This window comes from Euprymna scolopes, chromosome 23 (genome assembly GCF_053919585.1).
Source record: "Euprymna scolopes isolate OS-2025 chromosome 23, ASM5391958v1, whole genome shotgun sequence".
Lineage (NCBI taxonomy): Eukaryota > Metazoa > Mollusca > Cephalopoda > Sepiida > Sepiolidae > Euprymna > Euprymna scolopes.
This window is the reverse complement of record NC_136504.1, coordinates 104,803,601-104,819,639: the sequence shown is the minus strand read 5'-3', so window position 1 is coordinate 104,819,639 and position 16,039 is coordinate 104,803,601. Positions and strand designations below refer to the sequence as shown.

The 16,039-nt window shown below is 35.2% G+C and overlaps 1 protein-coding gene across 4 annotated transcripts in view; it reads left to right on the top strand.

Moving 5' to 3' along the window:
- The window catches only part of LOC145246113 (uncharacterized), a 459,766-nt gene that overhangs the window by 321,727 nt on the left and 122,000 nt on the right, over positions 1-16,039 (top strand). For all 4 annotated transcript variants that reach the window (XM_080107946.1, XM_080107944.1, XM_080107945.1 and 1 more), the window contains exons 18-20: positions 2,629-2,796; positions 4,469-4,609; positions 11,276-11,357. In XM_080107946.1, coding sequence (XP_079964072.1) covers positions 2,629-2,796; positions 4,469-4,609; positions 11,276-11,357 — 391 coding nt within the window. The remainder of the gene's footprint in view (positions 1-2,628; positions 2,797-4,468; positions 4,610-11,275; positions 11,358-16,039) is intronic.

Below are 16,039 nucleotides of genomic sequence, written 5' to 3'. Positions count from 1 at the left end.
TTTAAAAGTAAAGTTTTGTTCGCGAAACGAATTGAAATTCTGGGAAGACCATTCAAATTCCAGATAAAACTAACGGTCATTATCCATGGGAAACCAATGGTAAACGGCTATTACGAGAATGCAAAAGGGGGGACTGATGGAAATCGTGGTAGATTTGTTGTCACTCAGATCCCAAGGAACACCACTTATAATTCTTAGTAAATAATCAAGAGAATATTCTTTCCACTATTTTGACTCTCGAGTATATATCAGTTAATATCATATATATCATATATATCATATGTATCATATATATCATATGTATCATATGTATCATATGTATCATATATATTATATGTAGCATATATATCATATGTATTATATGTAGCATATATATCATATGTATCATATATATCATATGTATCATATATATCATATATATTATATGTAGCATATATATCATATATATTATATGTAGCATATATATCATATATATCATATATATCATATGTATCATATGTATCATATGTAGCATATATATCATATATATTATATGTAGCATATATATCATATGTATTATATGTAGCATATATATCATATGTATCATATGTAGCATATATATCATATATATCATATGTATTATATGTATCATATATATCATATATATCATATGTAGCATATATATCATATATATGATATATATGATATATATCTTATATATCATATATATCATATATATCATATATATTATATATATTATATATAGCATATATATCATATGTATTATATGTATCATATGTATTATATGTATCATATGTATCATATGTATTATATGTATCATATATGATACATATATATCATATATATATATGTATCATATATATCATATATATTATATATATTATATGTAGCATATATATCATATGTATTATATGTATCATATGTATCATATGTATTATATGTATCATATATATCATATATATCATATGTATTATATGTATCATATATATTATGTATATCATATATATCATATGTATCATATATATCATATATGTTAATATCTTATATGTTTTTAGATAGTAATGTGGTTCTTGATTGATTAACTGTGTTTAACTGCGTCAAATATATACTCGAGAGTCAAATGGATGAAAAGAATATTCTCTTGTTATAGCCCTAATAATCACTAATACTTAACTTACTAATGTGAGTAACTACTACTACTACTACTACTACTACTAACAGAGCATGTATGAGCGCGTGGGAAAATATCAACAGCAGCTGTAGGATAGCTGGCTTGCAAAGATATTTGCAGCAGCAGCTGAATCAAGCACATATGCAAATTAGCAAGTGTGTGCAGGCTTGCATGAGAAGAAAAAGAAAAAAAAGGACAACACATGTTCGGGGAGAAGCAAAGTGCACGTTTGAAAGATGGACATGTAAAGTCAAAGTCAAGAAATGGCTACAGCCCTCATGTGGCGAGGGGCAGAAAGCAAAAAGCTGCTGGGTGAGACGGAAGTGTGACCCTGCAGTCACGATGAAAGACTTTTTAGCTGGTATTGAAACGATGAGATTTTGTTAATTTCATGGCAGACGAAATGAACAGTATAAAAAAAAATAAAAACAAGAATCAGACATTGTTTGGAAAGTAACGGTAATAAGTGTCTTCTGCTAAAACAGAAAGAAAAGACGAGTCAGATTTATTTTTTGTTTGTTTTTGCGACGTTAAAATTTATGTTCATTGACAAGAACACCCTTACTCAAAAGGGAGCCATAAACCTTGTCTGAAGATTCCAGTCAACAGTTTTCACATCAGTGGCAAACATACTGCCATCGTATAATTGCTAGCTACCATCCTCCTCGTAGTCTCCTACAAAATCAATGCCATTTTTCCCATTAATAAGCCCATCAGGAATGTCCCTCTAGTCAACCACTCCTTTTATGGCAGCAGCTATTGGGGAATGAAGACATTGAAACTGCTTGACCCAGAAGACTGGACCTGGTGCCTTTCAGTTTCTCATCTTTTGAATGCCAGTCTTCATGTCGTCAAGGGTTATCACAACGTTCTCCAACTGCTGCATTTCTAAGAAAGTTACTCTGACATCTCCAAATCAGCTAGCCTTATCATTATGTCACTTTTTGACCGACCAAATCAAACTCCGGGACTCCTTAGTCTCCTCTGTATTGGAAATTACTATTATTTCCAGCCTCCTTGCTACTACTAAAGGAGTAAAAATGCAAGAAAATAAATATAATAAAAATGAGTAAATAAATAAATAAATAATAATAATAATGAAAACAGCTAAAATATTTAGGAAAACCCTTAAATGCAGAAACCAGTACACATGAGCCAGACAAGCTGCTGTAAGGCAAAACATGACGAAGCGTTACATGGAACCAAGAACATTGAAGCTGCATATCTATGTTCTTTTCCCTATGACGTCACACAAAATAAGTGAGGAGGGCCACGGAGGATGGAATGACCAAGAAGTGAAAGCACTAGCCAGACCTCCACTGGATGTGTACAAAGAGGACTAGGTCCTTAGGAAGGCTTATTACAATGATGATGATGATGATGATGATGATGATGATGAGCGGCTTTTATTATTTTCATTTTGAAAAACGTAATTTTGATTTTTTTTTTCTTCGCAGAATTGACCCGAATCTAAGTAGGATTGTCTACTGCAACGCTATCCGTCTGGGCGGCGCTGAAGAATGGGACTTCACCTACGAAATGTACAAGAAGACGAATGTGGCCAGTGAAAGGATGACCCTCTTAAGATCATTGACATGTTCCCGAGAACCATGGATACTCAGTAGGTCAGTATTTCTGTACTCTCTTCCGGATACCTTGGACAGCTAGCACAAACCCTTATCAGCAACCATCGACAAAAAGTAAAAATGAAAACTGCCCGTCTGTGTCTCTCAGTTTTCAAGTTCAAAAAAGTCGAGAATGCGGGGTCCTCCTCCACGAGTGAAAAATTTACTTTCACCATGACTAATGTTTGTGCAAAATTAAAAAAAAAAAACTCCAATGCGTGGTTATTGAAAAGAATGCGAACACGCGAATGGATGAACAATTTTGAGTCAATTTTACCAATATAATGGCCCCTAGAAGGATAACTAGAGTTATCTCGGAAAATTTTTTTTAACTAAAATTTATAAATACTATGAATAATGTTTGTGTAAAACTTCAAAAGAAAAAAAAAAAAATTGCGAACTAACGAACGTACGAAGGGGAGTCAATTACTAGGTCCAATTCCTCCTTTGTTGGGGGATCAAAAATTAAGAACTATATAGTTAATTAGTCATGTTGGTTCTTGCCTCTGTAAATTAACTCTCTGTCTCTCTAAATAAATAAAATCGGTCAATGTCAAGTTTCTTTCCAACTCCTCAAAAAAACTTTGAAATAATGACTTGGACAGGTTTTCAGTGGTGCTGAAAACGAATATCACATTTAAAGATAAGTAGTTTGCATGATATGAAGAAATTACTTTTTCAAAACGTGGGGGATCACTTTCCTATATAAATTTAACTTAAAATGAGCACCCATTTTCTGGCCACCTAGCAATTTCTTCATATCATAAAACAAATTTGAAAATGAAAAAATGAACAAATCTCTTAGTAAAAAAACAGCGCCGGTTTTCGGGGTGCTGAAAACGAATATCACAATTAAATACTATTTCCAAAATAACTGGATTCGGCATTTAATAACCCGAAAAAGGTTGATATGCCGTAAAACAAAACAACCAAACTATATTTTATATTAAAATTATGATTTAATTCGGAGGAATCTTAAGTAGGACACCCACCTCCGGTGTGTTTGCGGCATTTTGGTGACTGGAATCTCTAGGATTAGCATAGACCAACCAAAGTTACAGTGACATGGATGACCATACACCACACCCCCAATATCGCTAAATTTTGAATGGCCTTGTGGCTACTTTTTTGTTTTGTATAATTTCTGCAGAATAAAAAATATATAACTAAAAACGATGAGATGAAGACAATAAAAAAAAACCCACACATGTATGGCATAAGGACAGTTAACTTGCGTTCTTGTTCACTCACGAGCGAAAACGCACAAATGCAACATGTGCGTTTACAAAAGACGACCATGTGCGAATTTTTTTACTCCAAACAAGGCATAAAGCCACTTGATATAAGAAGCCAAAACAAATACTTCAAGGTCAAAAACTAGCTAACTATAAGTGTTAGATGGATATATTCCAACTCAGAAAAACAGCAATTCTTTCCCCTTTGGCAGAAACATGACTCATGGAATGTGACCACTAAAGGACAAAGAATAAATAAAAGTTGTTGCGGTCGAAACTGTCGAAGCTGTCGAAAGTAAACCTAAGGTCCACTTTTTATTATTAACATTGAAAAATGGTTGTTACAATGACGTGAATTTGTTCGGTATTCTGGTTTACAGAACGTTTCCAAGAGCATAGGAAAGAATTCATGTTATATGTATTGTCTTTTGTTTCAGATTATTGGCAAGGACGTTAAACTTGGAAGAAATTCGAAAGCAGGACGTTATAACCACCATCATTCTTGTGTCGAACAAACCAATTGGTCGGTTGCTCGCATGGGAATTTCTTCAGAATAATTGGAGAGCCATCAAAGACAAGTAAGATTCTGAAATTGATGTTTTTTTCATATATATATATATATATATATATATATATATATATATATATATAAATATTTATATATATATATATATATATATATATATATATTTAATTACTCTCTTCTTTTTTCTTTTTTCTTTCTTCTTCTCTTTCTCTTATGCGCAGTTTATTTTATTTATTTCCTTCTCTCTATATCCGTATATTTCTCCCTCTTCTTCCTAGGTTAGTAAACGCGTGTCAAGGCATTTACGTGTAAGAACGTGCATATTTAGGGGCGTGTGTGTGTGTATGTGTGTGTATGTGTGTTGCGTGCGTGTGTGTGTGTGTGTGTGTGTGTGTGTGTGTGTGTGTGTGTGTGTGTGTCTGTTGTTACGTCGAGCTACCGGACAGCCGTTATAAGTATCATAATGTTCTTGTTGTTTTTTTTTTAAAATCCCTCCCACCCTCTCTATAAAATGTATTAAGTGGATTGCTACTACCACCCTCTCTGGTTTTTTGACGGTCGAGACCCGATTCTTTTTTTTTTCTTTATTTCAGTATCAAAAATGTAATTGTCTAGTTTAGATGCTTGAAAATACCATAAGGTTGAAATAAATTATTGCATCGACAATTATGTAATTTCCGTGTTATATTTTTATTTTTTTATTATATATATATATATATATATATATATATATATAAATATTTATATATATATATAAATATTTATATATATATATAAATATTTATATATATATATATATATATATATATATATATATATTTATATGGAAATATAATTTTTTCAATTACATTTCACTTTTTATATGTACAAATCCTTAATTTAAGAAGCTCAATGTAATTACAGAGCATATAATAAATGACAAAAGTCCATAATCAAAATTTCATGACGTTGAAATAAATCAATAACAAAATACCACTTTTCATTACATATATATATATATATATATATATATATATATATATATATATATATATATATATATATATATACTAGCAATTCAGCCCGGCTTTGCTCAGGCCCTATGTACTGCTCATAACTTCATGTGCATATATATATATATATATATATATATATATATATATATATATATATATATATATATATAGATTAAAAAGTTTAACTCATGTCCTGGTAGCCTACATCTTAAATTTCAAGTGTTTACCCCAAAATTGGCAGAGGAGTTTGGTAGAGTCTGCAAAGGTTAACTCTTTTAACTTTGACCTCTTGGCAGCTAAATTTACGCCCAGAAACTGATTAAAAAGCTTGCTGCATGCCTAAATATCTTGATGTAAAATTTCAAATGGTTAGACCCAAAATTGGCGGAGGAGTTTGGTAGAGTTTTCAAAGGTAAAATTTCTGAACTTTGATCCCTTGACAACCAAATTTCTGGCCGAAAACCGGTTAAAAAGACCTTCCCAAATCTTAATACCCGCGTTCCAACAAATCCTGGGAGACCCATGGAAGTTTCTTTGTGTGAGCATGTCAATGACCCTTATCACACTCTCATTTCCTTAATTGTCTCATAACGACAGCCTCTAAGGCTTTCCTTGAGCTTAGGGAATAACCAAAAGCCACAAGGAGCATGGTTTGGACTATAAGGAGAGTGAGTAACTGTCTTGATGCCCATTATGGTCATGACAACGTCTTTCTTTCTGATCTTCCCTGAACACCCTTGGGACAAACTCCACACAAATCTTCCCCATCTTTAGTTCCTCGTGAATAATTGTGGGTGCAGTTCCCACACTGACATCAAACTGTGCACTCATTGTCTCTGTAGACACACGACGATACTTATCTCTGAAATTCTTAATTTGGCCAATCAACTCTAGTGTTCTGACTTCCTTACTCATCCCACACCTCTCATCATCCCTCACAGATTCCCTACCTTCCTTGAATCTCTTATGCCACTGAAAAACTAATGCTCGACTTAAGATGGTCCAAAAGCTATCTGAAGCATTCCATACGTTTCTGTGGCAATTTTTTATAAAGTTTAAAACAGTAACGTCGAAGTATATGGTAAAGCAAGGGTTGCCTAATCACTAACCGTGACAATTTAAAACCTGCGTAACACGGAAAACCTGCTGAATCATCCGAAAATGACATCATATGTTGTACATTACCCGTCCTAGGGAAGGTAAAATTATTTCATATATGTGCTGTAAATTATCCGTCCTGGGAAAGGTACAATTTAATATATGTGTTGTCTAATGTCCGTCCCAGGATAGGTAAAATATTCTTTTGCTTGGAATAGAAAATGATACATAGTCATAATAATCTTCAATATCTTAAGAATAACAGGTATGTTCAAAAGCAACTTCATTTTTCCCTTTGCTTTATACAGTCCCGAGCAATGCAGGGTAGCCCTGCTAGTCTATTATATAAAGGGCGGTTGTCTGTATGTATGTGTGTTTGTATTTCTAACTAGAAGTAGAAAACACACGACAAAACAAATACCCACAAAGTTGGTATATTTTTGATCAGCATTACTCCAGATGAATAATATCTAAAACTTAGAAAAAAGATCATTCATTCTCGTATGGTCAACTGGGTCGGGTTTCCTTGGGTGTAGGGGGGAGGTAGAGGGAGCGCTTCAGTCATTTCCAATTTTATCTGCTATATAAAAGAATGACTTACATTATTTTTATTTTTTCCAGTCCATGAACTGGGTTGAGGTGAATGAGGGATGGAGGTGACGGATGTAAAAAAAAAAAACTGGGATGAGAGAAAGATAGACAGATCGAGAGATGCAGAGAGAGATAAAAGTTTTGAAATAAAAGATGCAGCACACTCTTTTTTATCTCTTCTATTTTATGTTTTATGGTTCCGGGTAACTCCTGGGAGCACTGCTAGTTTTACGTAATAAGCTCCATATTTTCAATGAAAAAAGTTTTAAAGGTCAGAGGTCACCTATAGTGAAAGTGGAGGAACTCACCTGACTTTTGGTAAAGGTCTCTTGCTCTCTTGGCCAGCACGATTTCGGAGGACAGCACCCACACATAGGCGACTGATATAGTTATACACACTAGTGTGGGGACATCGAATTCAGTGCGATGTGAGATAAGTGGAATGGGGACAAAAATGGATGGTCACATTCAATGCTGCTAAGACTAAACTTGTTTCCTTCAATAACTACAAGAAACCTTCTCTACCATCAATAGCAATGGCTAAAGACTCTATCTGAAAGCACATCCTTTAAACTCCTCAGCCTAACGCTCACAGGAAACATGAGTTGGAAAAATTACATTGAGAGCATTGCCAGAAACGCTGCGAAAAAAGTAGGTTCTCTCTACCGTGCTAGAAAGCTACTAACGCCTGAAAGTATCCTGTATCTCTATAAGGCACGCATTCGCCCATGTATGGAGTATTGTTGTCATATTTGGGCTGGTGCATCTGCTACTAGTCTCTCACTCCTAGACAGCGTTCAAAAGAAAGTCACCAACCTGATAGGTCCTGAACTGTCATCTAAGTTTCAGTCTCTGTCCCATCGACGTAATGTAGCATCCCTCTGCCTGTTCTACAAGTATTTCAGTGGTGAATGCTCTGACGAACTGCAAGCACTTGTGCCCCCTCAACGTAAGTACCCCCGACAAACTCGACAAACAGAAAAATCCCACCCCTTCACATTTGAGATCCCTAGATGTAAGAGAGCCTTCTACTCCAGTAGTTGCTTCCCCAGAACCACTGAACTTTGGAATTCCCTTCCGAGTTCCTGCTTCCCCAACTGTACTGACATGCAAAAGTTCAAGTGTAACGTGAACCGACATGTTTCTACCAAACTCTCCACATAGTACCCCTGTAGCTTATGTCCCTGATAGTAGCCCCATACAGCAATGTGGCAATGTGCCTTGTTTGGGCTGAAATTGCAAAAAAAAAAAAAAAATTACAAAATCGTCAGTTGCTTAGACCATGTCGGATTTACAAATACACCTGCTTTGCTCGGGTTCGAACAATGGACACTATCGGCAATAGTAGAGGGCATGTGGTTCAACTGTCGGCACTGCCAGCAGCAGCAGCGACATATAATGATGGAAAAAGTTCCTGTTGCTGCCATATCATCGAAAATATGTGAGAGAACGTGGTTCCTGCAGCCCCTGAAGTGGAAAATCAAAGGGCAGGTGGTTGCAGTACTATCGTTAAGAAGCGGAAAGCCCCCCCCCAAAAAAAAACCACAGCAAAACAGCTGATAAACAACCCCAGGACAATACAAAGCCCCACTTCTCACTCCAACGCATACAAAGTCGACATGTCTTCTGTTTCAGTTTTAAATTCATGCATTGACAGCTATTTCTCCTTGTGTATTTCTTTGCCTCGGAGCATTCATGAATTCATTGTTGCCCATCGTTCAGAGCTCCATTCATGCTGTTTCTCGGAAATGTTTTTGTTAAAATGTTTTTGACTATAATGAAGGTATGACACCAATGATTTCGACGATCGCTTTTATAACCAATAAAAACCAATCAATCAGAAGCTTAAATATTACTATAAAAGAATGTCGAATTTTTGATTAAGCTCAGTTCGCCGTTGGCCTCTGTCTTGAAACGACTCAATATCGGAACTGAACTGATTCTTTGCCGCCATCTTTGTTACTAGGAATTACTTAACACTCAAGATCGGAACTGCATTGATTTTTTGCCGATTTGATTTACTGCCGCCATCTTTGTTCAACATGATGTTTCAACACTTAACAGTTTGGCTGTATTGCTAAAGCTTTCTTTGCAGTTGTACAGACAGTCGTTTACAGTTTCTTTCTGTCCGAGCAGTGTCTATACTAGTCAAGTTTCCTGACCATTGTACCCAAAGGAGTCTTCTATCCAGCACAACGAGATACGAAACTATGGACAGAATTATTCCTGATTGCTTCCGTATTACATCAGTCACCTACTTTCTGCGACTTCACGTAAGCCTGATCTGGAGGCTGAAGTGGGTTCTCGACCTTGCCAAAGGGTTTCCCACAGACTACCAGAGGGAAGTAGGCGTCTTACTTTTCCTTTGACAATGCTGTCCCGCCACTTTGTTTTTAAATAAATACTGTAAAAAATAAAACGGAATAATACGAGGGGCGTGCAATAAGTAATACCCCTGATCTACTTCCTATAGTAGTAGAGAAACGAATCTTGGCACAGTTATTAGTCTTTCTCTACATAGGAACCACCCAGAGTTATGCATTTCTCCCATCGTTTGATTCAGCTCTGGAGACCGTTTTTGTAGAACACCCCAGGTTGGTCCTCCAACCACGACGTGACTTTAGAAATCAAGGCTGCATCATCTGGGAAATGCTTTCCTTTCAAAAACAACTTCATGGTTGGGAAGAGGTGAAAGTCAAAGTGTGCAAGGTCAGGAGAGTAGGGAGGATGGGGATGATTTCATAACCACACGCCCGTGCTTCTGATCTGGCGACATGCGAGTTGTGGACCGGAGTGTTGTCCTGCAGGAGGAGGGTACCTTTGCTGATCTTGCCTCGCCTCTTGATTTTGATAGCTTCCCTTAATTTCTTCAAAAGTGAAGCATAATAGGCTCCTGTAATTATGGTACCCTTTGCCAGGAAATCTGTCATCACTACTCCGTCCTGGTCCCAGAAGATTGTGAGCATGACCTTGCCAGTGGAGGGCTGCACCTTTGCCTTCTTTGGAGGTGGTGAGTCCACGTGCTTCCACTGCATTGACTGGGCTTTGGTCTCTGGATCATAGTGATGGACCCAGGTTTCATCCTGTGTAATTAGTCTTTTGAAAAACTTTGACTTATCTTCTTGGCACATCTCCAAATTCATCCTCGAGCACTCGACGCATTCTCGCTTCTGGAATGGTGTGAGCAACCTGGGAATCCATCTGTCAGACACCTTATGCATATGCAAATGGTCATGAATGGTAGTTTCCACAGACCCTGTACTAATCTTGACATCTGGGCTATTTGGCGAATAGTAATGCGCCGATCGTCCAAAATAGCAGCCTCAACTTGACGGACAGAAGCCTCATCAATGGCAGAAGGGGAGGGCGACCAGGGCTGGGAGCTGTTTCCGCAGACTTCCGGCCATCTTTGAATTTACGATGCCAGCGTTTTACAAAGTCATATGATGGGGCATTATCACCATAAGTTTCTTTCATTTCATCAAAAGTCTCCTGTGGTGTGTGTCCTTTTAAATACAAAAACCGGATCACTGCTCGACATTCAACAGGCTCCATTTCACACCTTACTCAGTTCAAACACCTGTAAAACAGAAACCACAATTAGTTCAGAGCTGTAATTTGCCACATAACCCGTAGAGATATAAATCATTGCACGTGCAAAATTTCAGCTAGATCAGACAACTGGAAGTGTGTCAGGGGCATTACTTATTGCACGCCCGTCGTAGCGTGATCTTGTATAAACAAATACAAACATGACTCACAACGGTGACAGTAGCGATATGCTGCATAAAAGATTTTATGCACACATTAGTAGAATTAAAATATAAGAGTAATAGGAAGACAAGTTCTTGCTGTAAATGTTTTGTAAAGAAGAAATAGACCGCTTATTGTAAATTTTATACATCCACTTTACTAGACATTTTGTTTTTCTGATAAATTGCTACTTTTATTTTATTTTAATGTTTTTGTACACTTATGTAACACTCAAGTGTTGATTGTATCGTGTTAAATTTGCTGTGTTTTCTATTTTGTAGTTTAGGTGTTGGAATGACTTCAATCGCCGCCATTTTGTCAGAGATTGCCGAAACATTTAACACAGAATACGAGCTGGAACAGGTGAGAACTTCTTTATTTTTTATGTTTAGATTACAAGAAATAAAGTTATTATTTGGACGACTGTTGCAACCTGAGTGTTATTTTCACAACGTGCGTATCGATGTAACCTCCGACCTTCTTCTTCTTCTTCTTCTTGTATCATGTCGAACGTGTGAATCTTTCTGGCGAACTTGTGAATCTTTCTGTCGAACTTCTGAATCTTTCTGTCGAACGTGGGAATCTTTCTAATGAACTTGTGAATCTTTCTGTCAAACTTGTGAATCTTTCTGATGAACTTGTGAATCATTCTGATGAACTTGTGAACCTTTCTGTCGAACTTCTGAATCTTTCTGTCGAACGTGGGAATCTTTCTGATGAACTTGTGAATCTTTCTGTCAAACTTGTGAATCTTTCTGTCGAACTTGTGAATCTTTCTGTCGAACTTGTGAATCTTTCTGTCGAACTTGCATGGAATTTCAAACGGAATCCTTTATTTAATCTATGGAGATAACACGTTCTCGTTCCGTCAACCATGACTATAAATAATTCGCAATTGTACTTGGAGTTTCACTCACAACCTTTAACATTATATTTGAAATCAACAAGTGTTAGCTATTTTCATATACGCATTCTATTAAATACTTTTTTTTAAAAAAGTGTATTATTTGGATTGTTCGGACAACACTTCTCATCTTCGGTGTTATTTTCACAATGTTTATGCCGGTATAATCTCCGCACTTCTTCAGGTGTATCTTGTCGAACTCAGGAATGTTTCTGTTGAACGCGGGAACTTTTTGTCAAACTTGACAATTAATTTTCTGCCGTACTGAACAATTTTTCTGTCGAACTTAACAATTTTCTGCCGTACTGAACAATTTTTCTGTCGAACTTAACAATTTTCTGCCGTACTGAACAATTTTTCTGTCGAACTTAACAATTTTCTGCCGTACTGAACAATTTTTCTGTCGAACTTAATAATTTTCTGCCGTACTGAACAATTTTTCTAGCGAACTCAACAATTTTTCTGCCGAACTCAACATTTTTTCTGTCGAACTCTACAATTTTTCTGTCGAACTCAACAATTTTTCTGTCGAACTCAACAATTTTTCTGCCGAACTCAACAGTTCGTCTGTCTAACTCAACAATTTTTCTGCCGAACTCAACAGTTCGTCTGTCGAACTCAACAATTTTTCTGCCGAACTCAACAGTTCGTCTGTCTAACTCAACAATTTTTCTGCCGAACTCAACAGTTCGTCTGTCGAACTCAACAATTTTTCTGCCGAACTCAACAGTTCGTCTGTCTAACTCAACAATTTTTCTGCCGAACTCAACAGTTCGTCTGTCGAACTCAACAATTTTTCTGTCGAACTCAACAATTTTTCTGCCGAACTCAACAGTTCGTCTGTCTAACTCAACAATTTTTCTGTTGAACTTGACACTCTTTCTGTCGAACTCAGGAATTTCGAACGGAACCCTTTATTAAATTCATGGGAATAGCATCCTATGCTATCCTCGTGGATCAAATAAAGTCCAAAGACTGTTTCAGTGCAGGGTACAAAGTGGTTGTGTTCAAGTCTAATGTAAACAAATACGTGTTATAAACAGTTCTGTGAAGTAATCAGATTTTGTTCATCACATTTAACGTTTTCAATCCTTTTATATTAGTATTCATCGTCCAACTGATAATTTCTTTAACTCGTATTATCGCGTAACTTTTAATTTTGGAGAGTGGTGGCTCATTAGCATAAAGCATATATCCAAATGTAAATATTTACAAGGAATATTATATATATATATATATATATATATATATATATATATATATATATATATATATATATATATATATATATATATATATGGATCAAGTAAAGAATAGATACCGTGTAGGAGAAGACGACGACTAGCGACGACTGGCGCATGTTTCAAGTGACACCGGTAATTCGACTTTGACATTGGTGCAAGCACAAATCGAAGACATGGTCGAATATTCGCAAGCAAGAATTTTTAAAAATATATTTATGAAAATTTGAAGATTTAAAAGAAAAAATATATATTTACAAAACATTTTTTTTAAAGTAAGTAACAAAACGAACGTATTCAAATAAAAGATATTTAAATAAATGGGTGCCTTTCTAAGCGCGTTTTTAATATATTTACAGGACTTTTTAATAAAACTTAGAATAATTATAATTATAATAAATAAATAAATTTAAGCCAAACTTATTAATGGCAGAAACAAATATCAACAGTAGGTTATCTACAGTGCAATAGGTGTATCAGAATTTTTGTAGGAATTTTTGACACCCTAACACGAAACTGCGAATAAAATATAAAAAAACTCGTAATTTCTCTTTTAAAAGTGGGTTATTTATTTTCTTTATGGATTATACTTCCAAAATAAACTATTAAAGTTGTTTTAAAAGTAATAGATTTTTTTTTTTTTTTTTTAAAAAACAGTAATGAATTTTACGAACTCAATATTTTTCAATTTTTAAACTTTAAAAATCTATCAAAAATTTTCTATTGATTCTATTTTTACGATATTTTCAGGGTCAATGTGAAATTTTATGCTCTTTCCAATAAACCGAATATAATATTTTAGACAAACGTTTTTTTTTAATTCACGTCCCCGCCATTTTCAAGTGTTTATTAAAAAGTAAATAATTAATTTACTCACCAAAGTGTTATATATCACAAATTGAAGAGAAAAGGTCAATAAATAATATATTCAAATTTAAAACAAAAAAAGTGGTGTTTTTTTAGAAATTTACCTGTAAAGTCCGAAGTTCAAAACCTTTTTTTTTTTTTTTTTTTAAAAAAAACACGTTGTTTGCTTTTTTTTTTAATGAAACCTTGGTCCTTGCTCCTTTAATTGAAAAAAAAAATTAGGGCTTGAATTACGTTTTTCGAGGAGTTATAAGCTTGGAAAGACGGGGTGGAATTATTCACTATTTTTCACGAAATTTCTGACACACCTAACAGTGCAGTGAGTGTAGATTACTATGTATTCTGGACTAATTCACTGTAGAGAGGCATGTGAAGCTTCCTTCTGGTGCCCCTTGATGGATATAGCAGGCAATCAATCAATTTGATTGAAAAATGGACGATTTCATCGATTTCGATGACAATAAAAATATGGGAGTGTGAAACATTCGTTGATCATTATTCAATCCCGGGCAACGTTGGGTCTTCCTGCCAGTATTTTATATTTTAAAAATAAAATGCTTTTAATGTTTTTTCCTTTAAGAAATTGATGAATTTCTTCTAAAACATTTTCATATTTTGTTTTTACATTATAATAATGTAAACGTATCAAAATAAACAATTACAACTTAACGTATTGACAGTCAAACTAGTCGTCTACGTGTTCATGTAATTGTGTTTATCATCTATCCTCTGAGTGTACATATACGTAGCTATATAAATGTATGCTTACATATCGTAGCTCGTATCGTCGAGGGGATGTGTATGCATATACGCGTCACGCGTCACTGTTCATCGAATACATTTATGAAGCAAGAGGTTGTCGATAAAGCATAATTGTTGAGTCACGTGTTTTCTCGTCAGTAGCTATTCTTAATTCCCATTAATGAGAAGTCATATTTTAATTTTCATACTTATTTCTTTTCAATATATTTATTATTTAGCGACTGATAAAAACGTGAAAATACACGAAAGAATAAGAGGAAAGTGGGAGGAATCTTTTGATTAAATTCTATGAGTTTTTTTTCAAGGTTAATACACGCTAAATCAAAACACAGTTAAAGAGAGGTAACTCCAATATGAGTATTCACGTTTATCTCCCCTGAATGTTAATGGACAAATCTATACATGCTATTATTACTGTTCTTAAATGTTACTAAATTATCATTGTGTGTATATTAATAGTATTTTATAATTAAAGGTCCTCGTAATTCTAAACTTTAAAGTGTGTCTAGTTTGGGAGCTGGAAATTTTGACATCAAAGTGTCGAGTTGTGAAGTTAGAAGTATGGACAGCAGTGTTTCGAATTCACCCGAGAAGTTGTTTGCTTAACTATAAGCTATTTCAGCTTTGGTAAGCGGTGATTTAAAAAGAATGGACAGATTCCGCTTAATACTAGAGTTTGATAGATCTACCGCTGACCCGTCTGTCGTCGAATGGGTTGAGAAGGCTGGGTGTACCTGAAAACTGTGCAAAATCAAAGTCAACTTGAAAGAGCGTCAAGTTTTGGAGTTGGACGTTTTGGCAGCAAAATGACAAGTTTTGGAGTTGGACGTTTTGGCAGCAAAATGTCAAGTTTTGGAGTTGGAAGTTTTGACAGCAAAATGTCAAGTTTTGGAGTTGGAAGTTTTGACAGCAAAATGACAAGTTTTGGAGTTGGAAGTTTTGGCAGAAAAATGTCAAGTTTTGGAGTTGGACGTTTTGGCAGCAAAATGTCAAGTTTTGGAGTTGGAAGTTTTGGCAGCAAAATGTCAAGTTTTGGAGTTGGACGTTTTGGCAGCAAAATGTCAAGTTTTGGAGTTGGAAGTTTTGACAGCAAAATGTCAAGTTTTGGAGTTGGAAGTTTTGGCAGAAAAATGTCAAGTTTTGGAGTTGGAAGTTTTGGCAGCAAAATGTCAAGTTTTGGAGTTGGAAGTTTTGACAGCAAAATGTCAAGTTTTGGAGCTGGAATTTTTGACAGCAAAATGTCAAGTTTTGGAGTTGGAAGTTTTGGCAGC